Below are 21,720 nucleotides of genomic sequence, written 5' to 3'. Positions count from 1 at the left end.
TACAGCCCTGTTAATCTGTTCCCCAGAGGATGCACTACTCTTAAATCAAGTTTAGAGAAAATTATTTTTCTAGCTCTGTGTTCACAAGAAAATATACAAGCTGTACTGCAAAGCAGTGATTTTTCTTGAGTCTGCAATGCTTTCTGAAATACTAATTCAAATTTATTAATCTTGTTACAACATTTTTCTGGAGGAGCTCTCCCCTCATGTGCTCATCTGTTGAGACTGGATGGAGTGGCAGAACAAGCTGTCAGAGAAGGCATCAAACCCCACATTTAGAATTTCATGCAACTCCCCTCTCCAATCAATAAAAGTATTTTTTTACAGCGGTAACCACACCTGGATAGAAAAAAAACCCCACAACCCCCACCCCCCCCCCAACCAAGCAACCAGAACTTGTCATATTTTTCCAGAAAATTAACATGGAGATGACTACTTCCCAAGCTTACGCTGACCACCGAGTATTGCTACCTCAGCTGCTGAGTACAGTTGACACAGGAAAGCTGGCGACGTTAACACTTTAAAGTGGTCTTTGGGCTTTTTTCAACATAGAAACTACTTCTAGTGAATTTTCTGGCTGAAGGAACACTTTACTGTTCTACAGCAGTAAAATTAAACAGAGGCAGCCTTCATCCCACCTGACTGTGCAGGGAATCCGTGTCCTCTCCAGCGGCGTTCACAAGCTTTTCCCCACTCTCCTCAGTTTGGACATTTGCATCTTGTCGCCCAGGTCTTTGCCCAGACATACTGGTTCCCACATCCACCTGCCTACAGATTTCTTCTGATGTTTGTGTTGCTGTTGTAACCATTGTTGGGGTAAAAAGACAGTCTGCTGTCGTTTGAATCCCTTTATTTTTGGTGTTTGCCCACGTCTCTTGGCTTTCATCAGTTTTAACAGCCTTACTTGGTTTCTTCTGCATTCCTCTCCCCTCTTCCGTCTGAGTGCTTACAATACCAGTCTCCACAGGTTCCCCATCCTCTGCCCCAGAAAGCTGTTGATGGCAGTCCTGCGGCATCCTCTGAGGAATCAGGACCTGCCCACCACTTTCATCTGCCTTGTGTTGCTGGTACTGCTGAGCACTGGGCTTTTTATGGAATTCAGCATCTTCTTGCGTGCCAGGAAAACTGAACAGATTCCCCCTGCAAACCAGTTATATACAAATGAAAATTATTGATTAAAAGAGCAAGACAACCAATGTGCTGTCACTCAAGCAAAAGCACTATAAAAAAACCAAATCACCCTGTCATTCAGCTACTTCAGATTACACAGAATTCTCTGAGTCCCCAGTTATAAAAAAACCTTTGAACATCTCTCAAGTGATGCACATGGTAGCAAGAAGAATGGCTGATGCTTGTAGAGAACCGGGTGCTTTTCAAAACACTAATAAAGCAATCTACGCTCCGCACAGCAAGCACAAACTATGCAACATGCTTCTGGAAGTCATGCCATCTTGAAGTTGCTAGACTGCTTCAGCACTTGAGGCTTGAAACTGGTAATCATATCTAGTGAGAAGAGGCAGGAGCATAAATACAAATGCTGCCTAACGTCTAATTTGTCTGCCCTGTCAAGATTTGTACCCTGTTATCAGGTGCTATATAGGACTGTATACAGAGCCATACTAGAAGTATACATTTACCTTCCCTCATGCACTGGAGGACTTTGAGGAGTGACTATCTTCTGTTCTGTCTATACATCACCCAGCACTGGAACTCCCTATTCATTACAGTCTTCAGTACAACTGTCCAATGCTCTTGAAATACAGGTTACTCTTTCTCCATAGACCAAGACCTCACTGCCCCATCAAAAGACAGAATGGAAAACACTGAAGAAGCAGATTTCTACACCTGGTCCTCCAGCCAGCGCCCTGATCACCATAACATATGCAGCAGTACAGTCCTTTTCAAAGCAACCGGAGACAGCAAAAATTGATGGACTTGGGAGACAATAGCAAGAACAGTAACAAACACAACAGGTCCGAAGATCTTGAAACAGGAGAAAGAAAAGGTCGTTCAGCAGCTCTAAGTATGATCTCAGTTCTCTCAAGCCTCAGGTTTTCCCGAAGCGTGTTAGCCAGCTGGAATCACACAGCTGCTCCGTCAGAAAGGTAACTCCAATTACCATGTGAGATACAAACATACAGTACTTATTATACTTACCCCACTGTCCCCAACCTTCTAAGTCACCCAAAGACAATGACTTAGTGCAATTTCTTTGATGTAGAAAATGCACATGTGCATATAAATCCAACCAGGACTGGCAGGCAAAGACTGTGAGGAGTTACCTAAACGGAGAAGTGGAAAGACCATGACCTCTGGCCTCATCCTCTCGACGAACTTCACAGACACGACTAAACACAGATGATGCTTTCTGGGAGCTAGCAGTGCAGATTTAAAACAAACAAACAAACAAAAAAGCATCAGGGAGTGAGAAAATCCCTTATACAGCAAAACAAAGAGTTCTCTAGCCCCTTGGGAAAGCAACAACTGGTATTGAGCTTGTTGACCTACACAGCCACAGAACGAGTGAGACTGTCAGTCTCAAAGGTCAAGAAACAAGCTGCAATTTCATAAGCATTTCTGTCAGTTCTGCAGACACCCTAACAGCCTAGAGCAGTGTAACCATTTCAGAAAATACAGTGTGGAAAACTGCAGTGCCACCTGGACTTTCACCATCCACTACCTCTGGTACCCACCAGGGGACACAGTTAGACCATTTATGGCTACCTTCTCAGGATTTTCATGACACAGCAGAAATATTGGGAATGACAGTCATGAAGCAGACCCTGAGAGGTAAGTTCAACCTATACCTACAAAGGCGACTCATCCTCAGCCAGTGAGGAACGAGTGCCACTCATCCTCCACACTGAGGCATGATTACCACCCAGCATGCAACCCTGTGACAAGAGATACTCAGTTTATTTCAAAGTTTTCTCACTCCAAACCATTATACTTTGTTCAGATGGCTACAGGTCACTGTGTTCTGACTGAGACTCTTATTAGTACTTACAAACCATACTCCCCAAAAGCCAAAATCAAACAATGCTAGGCATTAAATGTGAGGTAAGATATATAAATATAAATCAAAGACGAAGGGAGTAACTTATGTTTTGGTCAACATGTTAAAACTGTCATTTCAGTGTGTTGGTGACCTGGTTATGTTTCATCAGCTTCATATCAGAAAGATAATTCTCTTTTGGAACTCCTCAGAGATTCTTTGCAGAAAATTGCACGATAAGGAAAGAAAGCAGAACACCATGTGTTTGAAATTTAAGAGGTGGATAGGGCAGACTTGTATTCTGGAGTGCACAAGATGTGAATTTCTGCTTTCACTACAATCAGGAGGAAACAAAATGCTGACATTAGTAGGAAGCACAAAGCCTGTAGTGAAAAAGCAGGCGGGGCACTCGCCTATGTAGTTAAAACCTGCTGTAAGAGTCACTGTCATGGCTACTGCTAAAAGTGTTCCCTGCTTCTGAGTCTCATTTTAATATTTTTTCCCTGCTGCTAGTAACAAGTGGAAAAAGGATCTACCCTGACCTTTGTATTAACTCTGTGCAGTTACCTGGCAGCAGCAGAGGATCCATCTTTCCTGTCGCTGGCTGTAGGCTCTAAAACAAGAAGGAAGGGAAGGATGATTTTGGTGTCACCTCAACAGACTCTCCTGCACCTTCCCAGCCCCCCAACACTCAGTGAAGAGAGGCTGAGTAACACTGGACAAAGGGTGCCCAAGCCTCCCTGCCCAACTTATCACAGACCTGAGTTTCTACAGGTTTTAGACTATTAGATAATGTCACTGTTCTGATTAAAATGCGGACAAACTTTTTTGTCCAGATTACACTTTTAAAATAATTTCCCTCCCAATACAACCAAACTCCAGTTCTTGTCCTGTGACATTGCTGCTACACATCACAACTTTTACTCTGCTCAAAACAGCTTTCCTTGCAACAAAGGCCTCTCCTCTCATTCCATCCTTGCTTAGGGCATTGCAGAAACAGAGAAACAAATTTAAGTGGCACTGCCCCCAAAAGGAAAAAAAAATAGAATAACTACAGAGACTCAGAGACTGTTTCAGGGAATTCCACAAAGAGGTTTAGAGTTGGGGTCGAGATCGAGTACAACTTGTATGTTTCAAGACTCCATCCTCTTACTTTCCAGGCTGAATGGCGGGGACTCGTCGCTCCCATCATTCACAGGGGTAACAAGGTTCATCCGCAGAGAGAGTTTTGCATCAGCCTCAGGAACCACACAAGATTCTCCTTTCTCACACACTTCTGACACATCTGCTGATACCACTGCACTTTCCAAGGTGACATTGTTGGTCTCCATTGTGCCCTCTGCTGTAACATCACTAGTTGCTATAGTGCTGTCTGGGCAACTATCATCCACTGAAAATCAGAAAAAAAACAACAACAAAAAAAGTAAAACAAAAAGTAGCTACTGTCATTCACATTTCTGCGGTTCAGGTCCCAGTTCTGCTTTGAAGATGCTTCACTGCATGCATTATTACCAACAGGGCAGCAGTGGAAATTCCTATCTAGAGTTCTGAAGCATTAAAGTTCTGTAGCACAGGTATCTTCCTCAGCTTGCGACAGAATACTTTGCTACTACCCAAGCAGAATTACACACTTCCTTTCATCCAGCAAAGGCAGGGGTGCTGTATGTGAACCTAGCAGAGAAAGTCCTCCTAAAAGACGATGAATACTGGGAACAATATTCTTTTAGATTTAGAGTTAAGAGATTTCTACAATCTTAAGCTCCTTCACTACTCGGGAGTCTTTTGCATTCTTTAATGGAGTTGTATGCAAAACACAGTGAGCGCAAGGAAGACCCATTCCATACCACCCCATACTCGGGGAGCAAACACCTTTACCAGAGACCGAGGAAAGAACATCACAAGCGAAGTGTGGAGAAGAGCTGAGCCCTCCCCACAGAGCAGCGATGGTTTTTGCCAAGGTAGGTTTGAGCTGTCCCATCAGATCCGACATCCAGAATCAAAAGCTTCCAAACAGGCTTCCACAGCAGCTCAGAGCCATTTGGGTCAAACTCACCAATTGGTGTGCTGTGTCTTCTGGGTCCCATTTTAAGCTGGCCAGTAAGAGGCGGTGTTATGCTGGTCAAGGGCTGAATGACATCATCCTCCTTCGGCAAAGTAAAATGAAACGGGGTTCCTAAGAGACAGAGCATGCCAAGATCACTAATTTCAGGGGACTACTTTGGTTCAAACATCAAAAGCACAGGTTCACTAGGCTGTGGAAATGGGAAAAAGCATAACCCTGGTGCCGTCCTGTACAAAACTCCCCTGAACAGTTACTGGTTTCAGGACAGCTGCTCTAACTGATCTTCCTCACATTTTGTGTGGAAAATAGCTCTCCGTGAAAATCTGGGCTGTCTGTGGTCAACCTGATGTAGCTGTCCCCAGGTGCTAGATAAAAGACTAAATATCTTGACAGCATTAGGGTTTTTATAGAGTGCAGCTTTGCTTCAGAAATGTTCAGGATGTTCCACAGAAAAGGCAGATGAGGCCAGAAACATCAATGAAGGTTAGGACAGAAGTGAACTGGCAGAGCTACGTGCTGCCTGAATTAATAACCTGAAACTTACACAGAGGGATGCTTCATCATCAAACAGCCTTGGATAAAAGGTCAGCAGATACACCTCAGGTAGCCACCTATGAGCTTGAGCAATTAGTAGCAGTCAATTAAGGGTTAGACAATGATAGCAGAAACTTGCCTGGAAAGTAAGCTTTAAGAGAAAAAACAGACGCTGCAGTTTCGTAACCAGCTGCAGGCTGCCACCAGAAGGGCTGGACCCATCCTCCCGTCCTCTCCCACACTTCTTCCCCTTCTTGTGCCACCCCCAGCAAAAAGGGCCTGCAGGGTTTACTGGCTGAGGTAGCCTATCCCATCAGGGAAACCACGACCTGGTGCATTTACCACGTGGGGACCTTACAGTATTTAACAGATAAATACATTAAAAAACTAGTAAAATGCCCCCTTTTTGCCTCACACCCCATGACATCTATTTGCAAACCTTCAACATCATGTATCAGTAATTTGCAGGCTGGATTCTCTCCAAATTGCATAGAAGTATTTAGCACAGCTAACAGAATAACCCTTTCCTCCCCACACTGAGGTCCAAATAGTTTTTCATCATCTTTGTCACTATCCTTCCTTTTCCCTTTTTCCTAATACTGTGTTTGTTCTTGGGATTTAATCCAAGATATTACTTGAACAATGCAAGTCACAGTTTACATAACTCCTGAATTTTAAAAAGCATGTATTAAAAAAACCCAAAAAATCCCAAAACTAAACAGTATTGGAAAATTATTAGTTAAGGTCATGAGAACACAGAGTCAAGTTACTTCAATTTGAGAGCTAGCACTAGATATTCAGATACAACGCCCAGTGACAGCCAGATGCAGTGTATCATTCTTCAGTTACACAAGATGCTGACATATGATTTACACAACTACCTTGCGGCAAATGAAGCTGTAAATACATGACAAAGACATAATCCCCTCACAGAAAAAAAACCCATCCAGGGAAAAGCTATCTATTGTCTGTCTGAAAACCATCACCTGCCCTGCTGTCACAAGGTTTAAAGATATGGTTCAGCAATTACAACATCCTCGAGATCAACCTAAGGGCTTCATTGTATTTGTGCAGTGGGTATTATTTCATAGTGCAGGGGTACCCACACTTTGTGGGTACACCGTATGTTGTTGAAAGGCCAACTACCATTCCTCACAAACAGCTTTATGAAGGCCTGTCATGTCGTATGACCTATAGCAGATCTCCATTTGAAGTGTTTTATTTAGAAAATGAAGTCTTCAATTGAAACTGAATTTTGATCAATTTAGCTACCACCATCTCTTCTAGCCTACAAATACACAGTTTAGCAGGCTAATAACACACGATCACAAGCATTTATGAAATGATCAGCCTGCATTTTAATAAGAGATAATCTAATTACTAAACCAACAGATACCATTAGAGAAAACAAACAAGCTTTCACACTCACAAGACCTGAAAAAAACTTACATGCCTGAAAGCTTAATTGCTTTGACATAACTGCATCAACTGTTGTAAAATGAAAAAGGCTAATTCTCTCTGCAAACTGTTCTTATGTCCTTAAGACCATCATCCTGTAATATTTCCTTTTATCTTTCAGCATCAAAAGATTGGGTCTGTCTTTGGCCCACCTCGTCTCTCTCAAGTTTGCTAATGCTAATGCTAGATTTAATTTGCTCGGGTAACACTTTCTCAGGGAGAGTTGGACGTTTCTAGGACAGTGCAGACAGCAACTACCAGCACAGCACAAAACTGCACCCTCACGATGGAAGGGAACAAAGGAATCTCCCAGCTCTGCATCAAGCTAAGTGAAGCAGAGCTACCATCCTCTTCTAGATGAAAAGGTAAGTCTCACCACCTTTCCTGCCTACTGTGATGTTTCTTGCACACTGCTACCGCATGGATGGCCAGCAGGCAGCTCCTGAGCAGCTGAAGCGCAGCTCCCTCTGCTCTAGTTCTCTCCTGCCCATCACCTCTCAAGGGATGTGGCACATCCACATGAGGACCCACACAGAAGGCCAGCAGTACTGGACGGCCACTATTTTCTGTGTATACAGAACGGAGGGGAAAAAACCCAAAACCACCACCCCAAAGAACCCCATGCCTTCTATTTAAGATCTTTTGCTTTCTCTTTCAAAAAGCCCCTTTCTTAGCTCTGTTCTTAACTCACTAGCACAACTATCGAATAGACTGGACAAAAGCTTGAGTACATACATCTTTCTCCATTGGCAATTAATATCTAGCTGTGATATATCAAAAGGAGCCCATTAGAACATAAGAAACAACTCTACTTCCAGAAGTCTTTCAGATTAAGAATCATCGCTCTAGCCAGGCCTGAGGCAAGGTTAAAAAGGTTTAAGAGCTTTTACAACACAACTCTTCATTATTTCAATAAAAACATTAACCTTTTATTTCACCTGGTATGCTTAAACTTTATCATAACTATACTTACTGCACTGCTGATCTGTTTATTTTTTTATTGTCAGTACAAAGATATCATTCCAAATAAGATTTTGTACGTACAAAATTGTACCATACACAGAAAAGATTTCACAGACAACCAAAACAGCTACAAATTCCACGGAGTCCTAGAAACAGACTTCAGTGAGTAGATTTCTTTTCTGTATCCCTATATTCTATCATGTTCTAGCCCTTGAGCATTTTCTAGTAAAGTAACTTGTTCAAGGCAACTTAAAAACCCAAAAGACACCCCTCAAACCTCACCATCCAGTTTCTACTCCTGCTTCTTGGACTCTTCTCCAAGATCCTTCTAGACCTCACCCAAAGTTTGTGCTTACTGATATCAACACATCATGAAGCGTATAAGGGATTAGACTCCTGTTGGAAATAACTATAATGAGAACAAAGCTGCTTTAAAGAAGCATGCTCTAAAGCTCCTCTCACCTTCAGGCCTGAGTGATGATAAGAGAACAAATATTGCTCTACAGACTTTCCCACCATGCTTCACGAGTCTGAAGACAGCAGGCAGAGCATCTTAGAAGTATGAACTCTCTCCTAAAACCGATCAGCCCTTTAGCGTAATACAAATGCATACCACACAACCAGCAGCACCAATTTCCAAGTTAATTTCCTCCAGTTGTTCTCTTTTGAAAGTAAATCCCACCAAGTGTGATGTGTTTAAGTTGCATTTAGATTTATCTAGGAAAAAAACATTTCAAGTACAATATAACAAGGGAAATGTTACTTGAAGATAAACACCGTTTTGTTCACACTTTCTTAAAAAAGGAAGCTTTGGATTGTGAGCTCTGTGAAAGGCCACACTGAAGTGGAACCTAACTTTCAACTTACGTAACTGCAGCCACTCATCTTTATTTTATCATAATTTCAGCAGTGTACTGACAAGCATATTATTTTATTTAATAAAATTTATACTGTTCTTAAGTTCAAAGACCAATACTGTTCTCTACTATGCCAAATTATCTTAAGAAACACGCAGTCCCAACACATCAAATGCCCTGGACTTGTTCAAAGAAAAGTTAATTTGAGACCATAAAATGCAATGGGATCAGAACACATTTGAACTTCCTGAACAGTATTTTGACTAGATCCCCTTAAAGCATTATTTTCTACGTAACAAAGCTTTTTTTCTTCTTTCAGTTAAAGGAAATTAAGAATACTGTATCTAAAACTTATAATTCAACTTCATGTGAAGTAACATTTGAGTTCTGCAATCTTTGCACTTCCCCGATAGTCTTAATAGAAGGGAAACAGATTTTCTGATACTAGCATCAAGTTCCTTCATTTTTGCCATGTGCAAGTTTCTACATACAATTTAAGTTCTCAGGCTTTAAAGTTTTCAGAATCAGGGGGCATCACATGATGCTAACACCTGGTGAAATACAGTTGGTTTTTTTTCCCAGCATATAATTTAAGTGGTCAAACTTCTTACTGCAGGAAGCTTTGAAATCTAAAAATTTATACCGAGGTTCGAAAAAAACACCCACAGAAATTCCATGGTGGGGGAGAAAAACACACCTATCCAAAATATCAAAACTCAAAGGCATCACTGCAGACTCAGCGTGTTCCTAAACCATACTTTTCTTCAGAAGTGTCTCCCCACTGCATCTGTGCTCTTATATTCATCCATATGCATCTGCTCTTCAATTTGGGGGAACTTGTACACCAAGCTAGATTGATGCAGTGTAACTGTTCCTCTGGCTGTTGTAGTACCTCAATTCTCAAAGACCACGATCTTCAGTCTTTAGGTCAGCGTTATCACAAAGGCACAATGACCTACTACAAGCCACTGAACGGGAAAAGACTGAAAAAACCCACCCCAACAACAAAAAACTCCAACCCATTAAACGACAACAGAATAATCTAACACTAACAAAGCAGCTTGTCTTCTTGGCCCTCAGACCCTGGTGATTCAGATTTTGTGTGCAGTCTCCAAAATCCGTCATTGAAGCTTTTTTTTGTTTGTTTTTCTTATTTGAAAAATACAGCATGATTCAATTGTACCACTTACAAACAATATTCAAAGCTCTCCCTAAATATGATTAGAGGCGGCCTCCAAACTTTGCTTGCTAAGTTGTTAAGGATATTGCTAAGACACACCTAAACACCACAAATTAAGAACTTAAATATGAAATTGACACTACTGGATTGACTAAACAACCCACCAAACTGCCTCCAGCATGTTACTTGCTTAGCACCAGTTCCCCAAGCCAACAAAGACTCCACCCTCAGAGAATGCACTAAATTTTAAAAAATCACTGCATTTCTGGCCAGCTGAAATGCTCTACTTTTATGCTCAACAACAAAGCAGTTTGCTCTAACATTCTGAAAGAAAGCGATGGTCACTAGTTATGGGATGTTAAAGAATGCAAAACCAAAAAAGCTCCCAAACATCTGACCAGTCCTACCGCGTTCAGAAGAACGGGTGCAAAAGTCACACCAATTAAACTGCTGTGATAGCTTGTATATGAAGCAGTGCTCAACAATACAGATTAATTCATATGACTGTTATTGGGAAAGTGGAGTTCTCTAGATCTAAACAAAGAAGATATCAGAACCCCAAAAGCAGGCAGTTTTTACATGACTAAACATATACTTAGCTCAAAATAAAGTAACAACTGCAGTTGTTCTCAGATGTCAGTGATGTTAAAGCTGTGGCCACAAGGATCTATACCCCTTGAAAATAATTTGAGCTTTATTTCATTTTAAAATAGGTCAACAGATACTTATAGCAAAGTCTAGCTTGAAAACTGCTATTATCTTTTGCTGGAAGTCTCTCCAAAACTGATGATCTGCATAAGCATTCAAATCTCTTTTCCACACCCTGCTGTAACTACCTCCTACAGGTATCAATATTTATCTGTCATTCTTATCTTACAACGTAAGATACTACCTTCATCCTGTTTTCTAGTATCCCAAGTTTCTTCTCACCAGCCAGTCCCACACTATTAAATGGTTATCTTTCTCAAACTCGTCAGCAAATTTGGTATTAAAAACACACATAAGTATTACACTCAATCCCTTCTCATCCAAGTCTCCATCTAGCTCTTCAAAGTCATCTCACCTACTTCTGTTCAAACATAAAGAAGAAAGCTCTTCATCTTGCTCCTTTTTTTGAAATCTGCCATTTTGATCTTTCCAAACAGGATCACATGTTCCAGAAGTCAGCATGGTTCAAGGTCACAAGAACTGAAGAAGAGGGGAGGGAACCATATAAGAATGAGCTCAAAAGGCTTTCAGGAAGAAACAGCAAAAGCTGCCATAAACAGCAGTAAGGATCAGTTTGTAATTGGGAAAATTAAGTGGTTCAGAAAACAGTAGCAAGAAATATTGGACTCATAAGATTGATGAGAGAAGTTCTGAAGAATTTTTAAAGACACATACAGATCTTGAAAAAAACGCAAACGTAAACTGGCAGAGAAAGTAAGGGAGATGTCCCTCACTGACAAAGAATAGAAAATTATTCAGACTGGTTATCACCTGAGTACATAAAAGGAAAAAGAAGGCTGAGTGTTAGGAAATGTCTTTTAAGCTTTATATCTTACACTAATTTCTCAAAAGGAAAAAGTAGAAAACATCACTTGAACAAAGCTCTGCAGAACAGACGACAGGGCTATGTAACAATGCCATGACTTCTGAGTGGTAAGAGAAGCTCTATCTAGCCCACAGCTTTACACATTCCACTTGTAAGGACTGGTCAATCTGAATCTATCAGATGGTTCACAAACATCTTCCCTGCTACACATCTCATTTAATTCTCATAGCACCGCACAATTCTATTGATCTTCCAACTGTACTCCAACTGAAAGATTTAAGACAATTCACAGAGCATAATCTACCTAGCAAATCAGGGGAAAAGAGTTAAATAAACCCCTACTGATCTACCAGTCTGTTCAGGCAATGTAAAGACAACCACCACCTACTGACATCTGTTTTCAGGCCCTCAGCTTTCACAATCACCAACTCTGGGAGACTGGAAGTCACCTACCATCATCACAAGAGGGGGAAAACCTCCTCTCTGATCCTGCAGTTTAATGAAAGGTGACTTAGATCTCAAAAACGTGTACAATTCAATACAAAACTCTAGTAAAACTTTGTTTTCTATTACGTTTTCATTTGAGGAGTACAGAACTCTTACATTTAAAAATTAAGCCAACTACAAGGCAAAAGCGCCATAAAACTCAGGTATAGCATCCCACATTTCTTGCAACACAGCAGCATGCTAAAGGGATTGCAATGCACCATGACAATACCTGCCAAGCCACAGCTTACGCGTGAGTGAAAAGCCATTCTACTTTAAAATAACCTCAAGGTTAGTTTGTGTTAGCTGTATTAATTTCTGGCGCAAAGCCACTCTATATACACCCACAAAGAAAATTCACCTTTCAGAAGGGAAAAAAAGTAAGGAGACCTACAAGAGGTAAAGTGCAGACTACCACACATCCTTTCCCTTTCAAGGACACTGCTGTTGCTGCTTTGGCAGGGGAAGTTACAAAAATCCCCGAGCGCTGCCAAGGTCACAAAATTCTGAGTTTTCAAAGTTGCTCTGTGTTTCCGCCATAAAACTGCAAGAGAGAGTTAGGAACAAGGATTACCTTATCATTCTTGCCTGCAGCAGTGTGACAAAGGGGGAAAAAAGTAAAGGCATGTTATGCATATAACACAGTGAATTGTAGCGCTGCTTTGAAGAGACACTGTTTAACACATCTGAGATCAGTGCTCCCTGAAAACACTGAGCATTGTACACAGCTGTCCTTGACATTATTCAAAATATACCCCTGTGAACTACTAACCTAAATTCACTTACCACTGGAAGGACTGGGGGATTTAGCAGCTGCCTTCTCCTGAGCCTGCATCTGCTCTTCCTGCTCCAGATTCCTTGTCATAACAGTATCCTCCGTATTTTTTGGTACCTGATTCTCCTGCTGAGTCACCAGCACATCAGCCCCTTTCTCTTGAGGTGGTGGCCGACTCCCTGTTATCTGTCCTAATTCCAAACAACCTGGATGTTTCTTGGCACACAACGCCACTTCCGATGGAACATCAGACTCTAACTTCGGAAACAAGTTGTTGTGCTGTTCCAGTAACTCCCCTACAGAAGGCTTAGATAAAACTTTATTGAGCTTTGGCATGTTTTCCAAAGCAGCCTTAAAGGACAGTTTATCCACGCTCTTTGCCTCTCCAGTGCCAAAAGTACTGACTTTTGAAGCCTCTTTTCCCTGGCTTTCTGGTCTAATCTCTTCTAATTCTTGGGCCTGCTCAGATGAACTTTCGCTGTTTTTACAAGAACCATCAGCAAATTCCACTTCCATATCTTCATGACACTGTACTTCCCTTTCAAGAATAAACTTCTGAGAAAGCGTTATGTTAACAAGGGACACATCTTCATCTATTTGCTTCTCTTTCACTTGCTGTTTTTCTTCTCGTTCTTCACATTGAGTCTCAGGAACTGCCTCAGCTTTGGAAATCTCTTCCAACGGACAATCCTCAGACTGTGCTTCTTTACGCTGAGCATATGACAAAATCTCAGGCAGACCAGACTGACCTGTAGCAGCCTGACTTCCAGAAATACACTCTCTCTCTTGATGAGCTGTAGGAGCTAATGACCCATCTCCTGCTACATCTGCACTAGCCAACTGCATTACAGGCTCTCCTGCAGTCTGTAAATCCTCCTTTTTCGCTTTTTCACAGTTTTCAGAGAGGGCTTGATCACCTGCATTCAGCCTCGGGTTTATGTTGTCATTCTCCACAGGACAGAGTCTCAAGTCTGAGGTCTTGCATTCAGAAATCGCCTCCACCTGCGTGGTTTCGCTATCTTGGCCCATGTTCAGAGAGCCCAAACTGACCTCTGTATTTGTGGGCTGGCTACACTCACTTGCAGAAAGCATCAGCTTACAGGAATCATTAGACTTTGACACAGAGTCACCTGTAGATGTTTCTGACAAAGCATCTGTGGGTCCAGAGGGATTTCCTCTTAAGCACAAATGGGTTAAAGCAGCATTTTTTTCTTCTTCACGCTTCTTCTCTTGGCTCTGAGTCGGAATAAAGATATCCTAAAATGAAAAAAGTGGGACATGAAGCATCCTGAGTAGGACTGTTTTATTTATTATTCCTAGAACATTACATGTGATTATGAAGGAGAGCAAGCTCAGCAAAAAACTATCAGATTAAAAAAATAAACAAAACAACACAAACAGTTTCCCCCCTTCTATTTCTATGAGTCATCACTGCCCCATTCTTGATGAGGAAAATTATCACCATGAATTACTTTTTAGTACCTCTGTGGCAAAGTCACACACAACCCCTGGTACACCTTTCACACCACCAAATTATGAAGTACAGGTCAAGCATGGCAAATTAGTAGCTATTTTTAGTCAAAAAACTGAGAGTTCTGGAAAGATTCTCTGGAGGAATATATTGTATCAGTACAAAATCCACTTTCAGCTAAGGAGAATCCCTGCTTTGACTACTGCAGTTTCCAGTACAACCTTTATTTTCTGCCTTAAGTTGACGAAATTTGTAATAATAAGCTATAAAGCCACCAACTCTGTTATATCCCTGTGAACACTACTAACTTCCAGAATCAAAAAGCACAAAGAAAACAACCAATAACAAGAATAAGCAACCTGAAAAATGCAGTAAATGAATTCTAGCCTTGCAGGAGAATACAAATGCTTTATTACAAAACGGCTTCACTTTCTCCATGACAAATGATGTTAAGGTCTATCCTGATAAAAGCCTTCATTTATGATGCAGTTTTGAAATGCAGGACACCCAGCTTTGCATCAGAAAGCTTTCTCTCTTTCAAAACGGGATGGGGGGAAGACACAAAAAAGGGTTTCCAGCATAGATTAAAAGGCAAAAAATTCTACCTTCAGTAACTCACTATGCCCTCTTAAACTGTTCCGTATTTTCCCTGCAGGATAAACCGCCACACAGTATGATCAATATATAACTGTGACTGGTGAGAACATGGAAGCTCATGAGAACCAGCTTAGCTGGCAATCTCAACACAGAAGCTGACTCAAACACGCATCTTCTGCAAACACCATACAAAAAAAATATCAACATGAACCCTTACATGAGAGAACTCTGGTTGTGATGGTATAGGTGGAGATCCAGGAAAGGCTGGGGCACTCTGGGACACTGGAGTTGAAGCCTGTGGCAGGACAAGAGGTCCTGGTGGGATACATGGGATGGTCATCTCCACCAGCTTATCTCCCCTCTGCTTCTGCATCAGGTCTCTTTCTTCTGCAAGGATAGATACATCCATCTGTTCATCTGGTTTGAAAGAGCAGAAAATACATTACTAGCAAATTCTTGTGTTTACCTAGTTTCCAACATTCTGTTAAAAGATTTGTCCTCAGTGGTGTATGCAACTTTCTCATACTTTAATGGGTGAATCTAAAATCTTCTCTCCACATCAACTTTTTTTTTTTTTGGGGGGGGGGTGTGTGTGTGGTGAGAAATCAACAAAAACATCCATATCCTTAAATTTAAGGGGGGAAGAAAGTGTTTTGTTAAGAATTCATATAACTATTTTGCTATGGGCCTAGAGTTTCTACAGTTAGGAAAAGGTACCTGAAGTTTATAAAAAGCATTTCTCTGAGGTTGTTTTTTTTTCTTTTGCTATCTTTATTAAAATGCAACTGAATTCAGATCACAACAAACAAAATATCTGTTTTAAAAAGTATTTCACATTCTGTCACAGGAATCTCACAGAAAGGAATTGTGATTTTGTATCATACTAAAAGTCTGTGTGGACTGATAATGGCTGCTTAGAGAAAATATTTAAGAACCAAGGTATCATACAGAACAATCCCTCTTTTGGCATGGCATTCTAGAATGTAGACATATAACATACAAGAAAGCTTTTTAAAAGACTGTGCAAATCATCCAAGTTAAGATAAAATAACTGTTATGACGCAGTCCTCCTCTGTCTTTTCTAGTGCCCTAACAGTATATACTTAATACAGGTATCTGCCTGTAGCAAGAATGGCTTGTCCCCAAGAAAGAAGGAAAATTGCAGGCAGCAATCTGTATCCCATATGAAGTATCTCCCATCATCTTTCAAAGTGAAGGTGAGCCAAGCCAACAGTATTTATTTTATTACAATAGCTATGCAGGAAACAGTGACAACACATTAGCCTCTGAGTCACAAACACAGATCTCCCTTCATCTACCTCTTTCAGTGTTCTCAATCCTGTTCTACTCTTCAATTTTAGCAAGTTTTGAAAAGGCTGCATGTTCAGACTAAACCACGGAGCACAGAAACACAACCACAGACAAGTACGCAGAAAATTTTACCTTTCGTTTGCTCCTGTTCAGTAGGACTGCTCGGAACAAGAACGCTGGATTCAACGGCAACAGGAGGAGGACTGACTAGGCCTGAAGAGACACTGCAGACCAAGAAAAGGGAACATGGAAGAGACAACCATACATCACTAGAAAATGCATTAACTACACCCCTAATGTAGCTCCAGCCTGTCACAGTAAGTTGAGGAGAGTGTCAGGTGTTCACTAGCCAAAGGTGTGAGAAACGGCCATTAACCACATGGGCATTACCAGTCCATTTCATCACAAAATAAAGCCATGCTATCCTCTTACAGCACAAAATTAAAACATTGATGCTTAAAATCAAGCACAAGTCTTTGAATAAAGAAGAGAGTGGTGGAAATGCACTACTGCAATTAAGCTATTGCAATAGTGTGGGGATTTTTCTGCTTACGTGGACTGACTCTCCTGTACAAGGGATCCCTGTCCAGAGAGCTGCAGGAGTTGCAGACTGCGGGCAGGGGTGCACGCCAGAGAATTCCCCTCTTCCACACTGGTTACTGGACAGCCACTCTCTACAGCAGAGGGAGGAAAGGAAATAAGATTAGAAATTTGGCCAATAAGCAAGTTAATCTGAAAATTCTGAGGAATTATATTCACACTACTGCACAGTTACTTCTCAGGTAGGCAAGGACTAGCCGATTTTCAAACAGTATCGGAGAAGGACTGCATGTGAAAGTTCAGTATGTGAAATGTGAGCGTTAATATAGTTAAGATGAAAAAGAATGGGTTTTATCAGGCCAGACTGCACAGGTCTTCCTACTTGGGAATTCTAAAAGAAAAATCCCCAGTGGCTCCAGTATCAGCATATTTGATCCAGCACTAGAACGCCAACACAGACCAGGTTCTCAGAAGAAAAGACACCTTGGACTGACCACTGACCCAGCGTGAGTTGGAGGCTGTTACTGAACCTTCTGGATACAGAGGGTTCATGCACAAGATCAATCTGGTATAGATACAGTTGTGCACAAACTAAAACTAAACAAAAAAAACCCACATCAAGTGAGACTTCATTTAACTTATGTTTTATAAACTGTGAAAAAGTTGCCTTTCAAAGCTTTATTTTCTAGGTCTTTCACTACTAAAATTGTTAAGAACTTTCCTATTTATTAGCCTTTCAGTTGTGGACACCAAAACCAGACATAGACATCCTCCTAGCAAGACACAGTGATGACCTCTCTCCTGATCCTATTCCATGTAATCTCATCTCTTACAGGGAAGGAACATTAACCTAGATGACAATCAGACTGATCAAAATTGTGGTATGAAGATTTTGATTGCAGGATCCTGTCCCTATCCTAAGCAGGAAGGCCAACTCAGAGGAGTAAGGTGGAATGTTTTGCCAGAGTTACCCAGCATAACAAAGTCGATAATATCTGCCTACACTTCTTATCCACACTTTAGACTGTGTGTCACTACAAAGGGTAAGTATTATTATTGCCAGTTTCAGAAGAGTGTAAAAGGGGTTTTTTTGGCTTTGTTCTTCAAGGGGCACAGAAAGAAAGAAAATTACATGTATTTAACAATCCAGTGTAATTGTTCTAACACAAAATGACATTTAGACATTGACACAGAGTATAGTGAAAGACACTTTAATATCCAAAGTGCTCTCAAGTTCAAGCAGAAATTACATGAAAAATACTCACAGCACTCTGCACCCTAAAACACTACATGCCTAAAAAGGTCAAGTAAGGATAATGCTCATGATGATCTCTGGGATGGACATTTTGGCTCTGCTTGTCTATTGTTACCTGTTGCATTATTCTCAGGAAACATCTCTTCCTGAGTTGACAAGATATCTGACTCCTCGTGACCAGAATCAAGGGATTTCTCGGTTTTAGTGGGGTCACAGACAGGCACCGGTTTCCTGGTATGCTCTTCTGCTTCCTGTAGTGTTCTGGAAAAGCAAGACATAGTCACTGACATGAAAAATTCGAAGTATGCATTAATACTGCAACATTGTAAAGAAAATTTATCAAAACAGATGAAAGGTATTCATTTGTGTATACCAGAGAAAGAAAGCGGGGAGGCATGGAGAAAGAAATGGGGGAGAGAGAGAAAAAAAAAAAAAAAAAAAAAGCAACACCAACTCTCCCTCCTGACAAAATAACACGTTCATTCTTGACAAGTTACATTCTCAGAATTGTTTTGTAAGTTTTCTAACAATACAAGTGATACTTAAATAGAATGCAGATTGTTCTACTGACTTCTATTCAACATGGATTCTAGGAATTTTGTTTCACCTCCTTTTTAATATTATTTTGTGGCAGAATATGGAGCTCAGTATTATTCTATCTGGCATAAATGATATATAGTTTTCAACAAACTGAAGTTCACATTTAAAAATAACTAAAATGATAAAGCAGCTTACAGTAACAAATACTCAAAAGCATCCTGAAATAGGCACCACTTAGCCTCTAGATTTCTCCTGCTAGGCCAAAGCCCACGCTACAGTGATTAAGCTATCTTGAAATAACTTCTGTGATCTAAACTGAATTACTACTTTCACTATATTCCAGTTGTTTAAGACAACTATTAGTATATTTTATTATCCAGTCCACTCTCCCTTAAAAACAACCTATTGTTATCTATATGTGTAAGAATTTGACACCACCTCTTTTCTCAGCTAGGAATGGTGAAAGCACTCCTTAGTCAGCACTGCTGCAAAAAGGTCTCATCAGTACTTCATCTTTCCCTTCACTTTCCTCTTTCGACTTGAAGCCTGAACCCTCCTGTCTCTAAAAATCTAGTAAAAAAGACATCAATCAACTTCCAGAATGTCAGCAAGAGACCTACAAAGAACGTGGACTGTTTATACCTTTCAGATGTCTTTGGCTGGCCTTCCAAGGCAGCATGTGCTTCTGTGCTGGAGACAGTTTCTGTGCTGTCCCCATGCAGTTCTAGCAAGAGAGAGCGGGGCGGGGGGGGGGGGGCGGAAAAAACACCAAACTTGTTACATGGGTCACCTGGACTAATACACAAAGAAGAAAGTGTAGTTCTGTAAATTATACAAATATCAAGTCAAGCTTTGTATGGAAGAAAAAAAATTTTGAACTATCAATGATAGCAACAGCAACAACAACAAAGGACACAATAAGTTTTTCAGTACCAGGTTATCTGAATATTCTGAAAACAAAGCAGGAAAAAGAGGTGCAAGAATCAAGGACAGCACTTGGAGAGCTACGAGAAAACAAACGAACTAGCCCAAAGGCAAGAGAAGGAAAATTCTTTTCAACTACCAATAAGCTAGCTGTGAGCTCATTTTTGAAAAGTACTAACATTGTATTTCCTGTCAAAGAAATGTAACATCTATAACTTAAAGAAACCAGAGAGAATTGAAAGAGCAACAAAAGGACATCTAACGTAATTTTCACATACCATCTTTAGTATCATTCTTCACAAGTCTGGAAGAAGGGACAGCAGCTCCAGGGTGAAAGTGATGCCTAGCATCTCCTTCATTAGGTATGAAGTCACTCTCAAAGTCCTGGCTCTGTGAGAGCTCTAGAGCTCCAAACTGCAGCTGTGACATGCCTGTATCTAACACCAAACATTCATAACTAATAAATATAGAAAAAATAAAATCAAAGAGCCATCTACCACATTACAAGGGCAAAAGATACACTCTGTAACAAGTATTTAGGCTATCGCTGAAACTCTGGAGAAACTGACAGACTCCGACCTCAGCTGTGCTGATTAAAAATACAGTAATGGAAGAGGGACACTGGCCATTAACTCAGAAACTGGTGTTAATCAGCAAGGTCTTACGTAATGCCATTAGGTACTGCGGCAGATTTGGATTCTGTGATGAGAAAACAACCCTGATAATACACAGCCCGTGCCTGAAAGTCCTTTCATGACAACAGCCATTATGCCAGGAGTTCTTTGCTCTGCCATAACAAAGCTCCATCTCCTAACGGTCACAAAGCAGCCATGCCTCTTCTAAGCCATTTCCTGCCTCCGAGATCCTTGTTAACGATGATGTAAAAGTCACCTTTTTTTTTTTTTCCAAACATCAAAGCATAGCTCAACTTGGGGAAAAAAAGGCCGATTTCTGACCCATTCTCGCCAGCACACCCACCACTCGTAAGACAAGCGGGGCAGCTGAACTGAAAAGCAGCACAGATGGCTGGTCAGATCCACAGCCCAAGGAGAGACGTGGAGCACAGCAGTTACCTTCTGCACATGGCGCCGCAGCACAGTCCTCGGCATCACCTTCACCTCCTTCCTCGGCCTTCCCAAGGGCGCTGCAACACACAGATCCGCTCGCACCGCCCCGGGGCATCCCGCAGCCCCCCCAGGAGCCGCTCCGCAGCCGCAGCACCGGCCCGGGCGCTCCCCAGCCCTCCCGGCCCCGGGCCCATCTCCAGACCCCCCGGTTACCGGGGGAGGCGGCCGGGAGCCGGCACTTGCCGGGGGCTGGTAGCCCACGCACCTGCTCTCCCCGCCGGGCGGTGGCATCTCCTCAGCGAGGCGGCCCTGCGGCGCGGCGGCGGGCGGGCGGGCAGGGCCCTCCATCGGGCCTGCAACACAGCGCCGTCAGCGCGGCCGCGGCCCACGCGGCTCCCCCCCCGGGCTCCCCGCGGCCCCGCGCCCAGCCCTTACCTGCGGGTCGCTCCCGGGCCGCCCCGCCACCCGCGGGCGCCCGGCTGCCGGCGGCGCCGCAGACGATCTCCTGCAAAACACACGTAGAGACCCGCGTCAGGGCCGGGGCCGGACCGGGCCGCGCCGCCCCCGCGCCGGGCGCTCACCAACACGGGGCTCGGGCTCCGGCGGGCCGGCAGCCGGCGGGCCAGCACGCCCAGGCAGGCCTGCTCCGCGTCCTCCCCGGCGCCCGCGCTCTGGGGCTGCGAGTCCTCCACGATCAGGCGGGGCGTGCCCTGAGGCGAGAAGCCGGGGTCCAGCGGGCTGCCGCCGGGCTCCATGCGGGGCTCGGCGGGAGGCGGAACGACCCGCTACAGCCCCGCCGCGGCCCTGCGCCGCCCGCCCGCCTCACCGCGCCGCACTTCCCGCGGCCGCCATCTTGCAGCGCGCCGATTGGCCCCGCGCGACCCGCCCGCCCCGCGCCGCCAGCGCCGTTACCAGGGAGACGCCGGCGCCGCCTGGCGGGCCGCGCGCAGCAGATGGCACCGCGCTTCGCACCGGGCTCGGCGCGGGAGGCGCTGTCCCCTCCCCCCGGTTCCCTCAGAGGCCTGCGCGGGAAGCCGGGCGGAGGGAAGGCTTACCCGGGCCCTCCGGACCAGACCGGCCGCCTCGGATGGGCTCGCTCGAAGGCAAGTACAGTGACCTCCCGGCTGGGGCGAAGGCGGCAGGCCCAGGCCTTCCACGCCCAGGGGTTCCC

The 21,720-nt window shown here is 43.0% G+C and overlaps 1 protein-coding gene across 1 annotated transcript in view; it reads right to left on the bottom strand.

Moving 5' to 3' along the window:
• Nucleotides 1–21,426, bottom strand: part of TP53BP1 (tumor protein p53 binding protein 1) — a 29,897-nt gene extending 8,471 nt beyond the window's left edge. The window contains 17 exon segments of the mRNA XM_056345991.1: nt 639–1,140; nt 2,283–2,375; nt 3,563–3,608; nt 4,149–4,385; nt 5,049–5,168; nt 12,856–14,101; nt 15,130–15,329; nt 16,356–16,447; nt 16,777–16,897; nt 18,134–18,279; nt 19,201–19,282; nt 19,761–19,919; nt 20,556–20,626; nt 20,815–20,911; nt 20,914–20,947; nt 20,950–21,054; nt 21,131–21,426. Of these exon segments, the coding sequence (XP_056201966.1) occupies nt 639–1,140; nt 2,283–2,375; nt 3,563–3,608; nt 4,149–4,385; nt 5,049–5,168; nt 12,856–14,101; nt 15,130–15,329; nt 16,356–16,447; nt 16,777–16,897; nt 18,134–18,279; nt 19,201–19,282; nt 19,761–19,919; nt 20,556–20,626; nt 20,815–20,911; nt 20,914–20,947; nt 20,950–21,054; nt 21,131–21,304 (3,525 nt within the window). The 5' untranslated portion in view covers nt 21,305–21,426.
• Between the last annotated feature and the right edge of the window lie 294 nt (nt 21,427–21,720).

Source organism: Falco biarmicus, chromosome 7, assembly GCF_023638135.1.
Source record: "Falco biarmicus isolate bFalBia1 chromosome 7, bFalBia1.pri, whole genome shotgun sequence".
Lineage (NCBI taxonomy): Eukaryota > Metazoa > Chordata > Aves > Falconiformes > Falconidae > Falco > Falco biarmicus.
The sequence above is the reverse complement of the archived record's forward strand: the minus strand, read 5'-3'. Positions and strand labels throughout refer to the sequence as shown.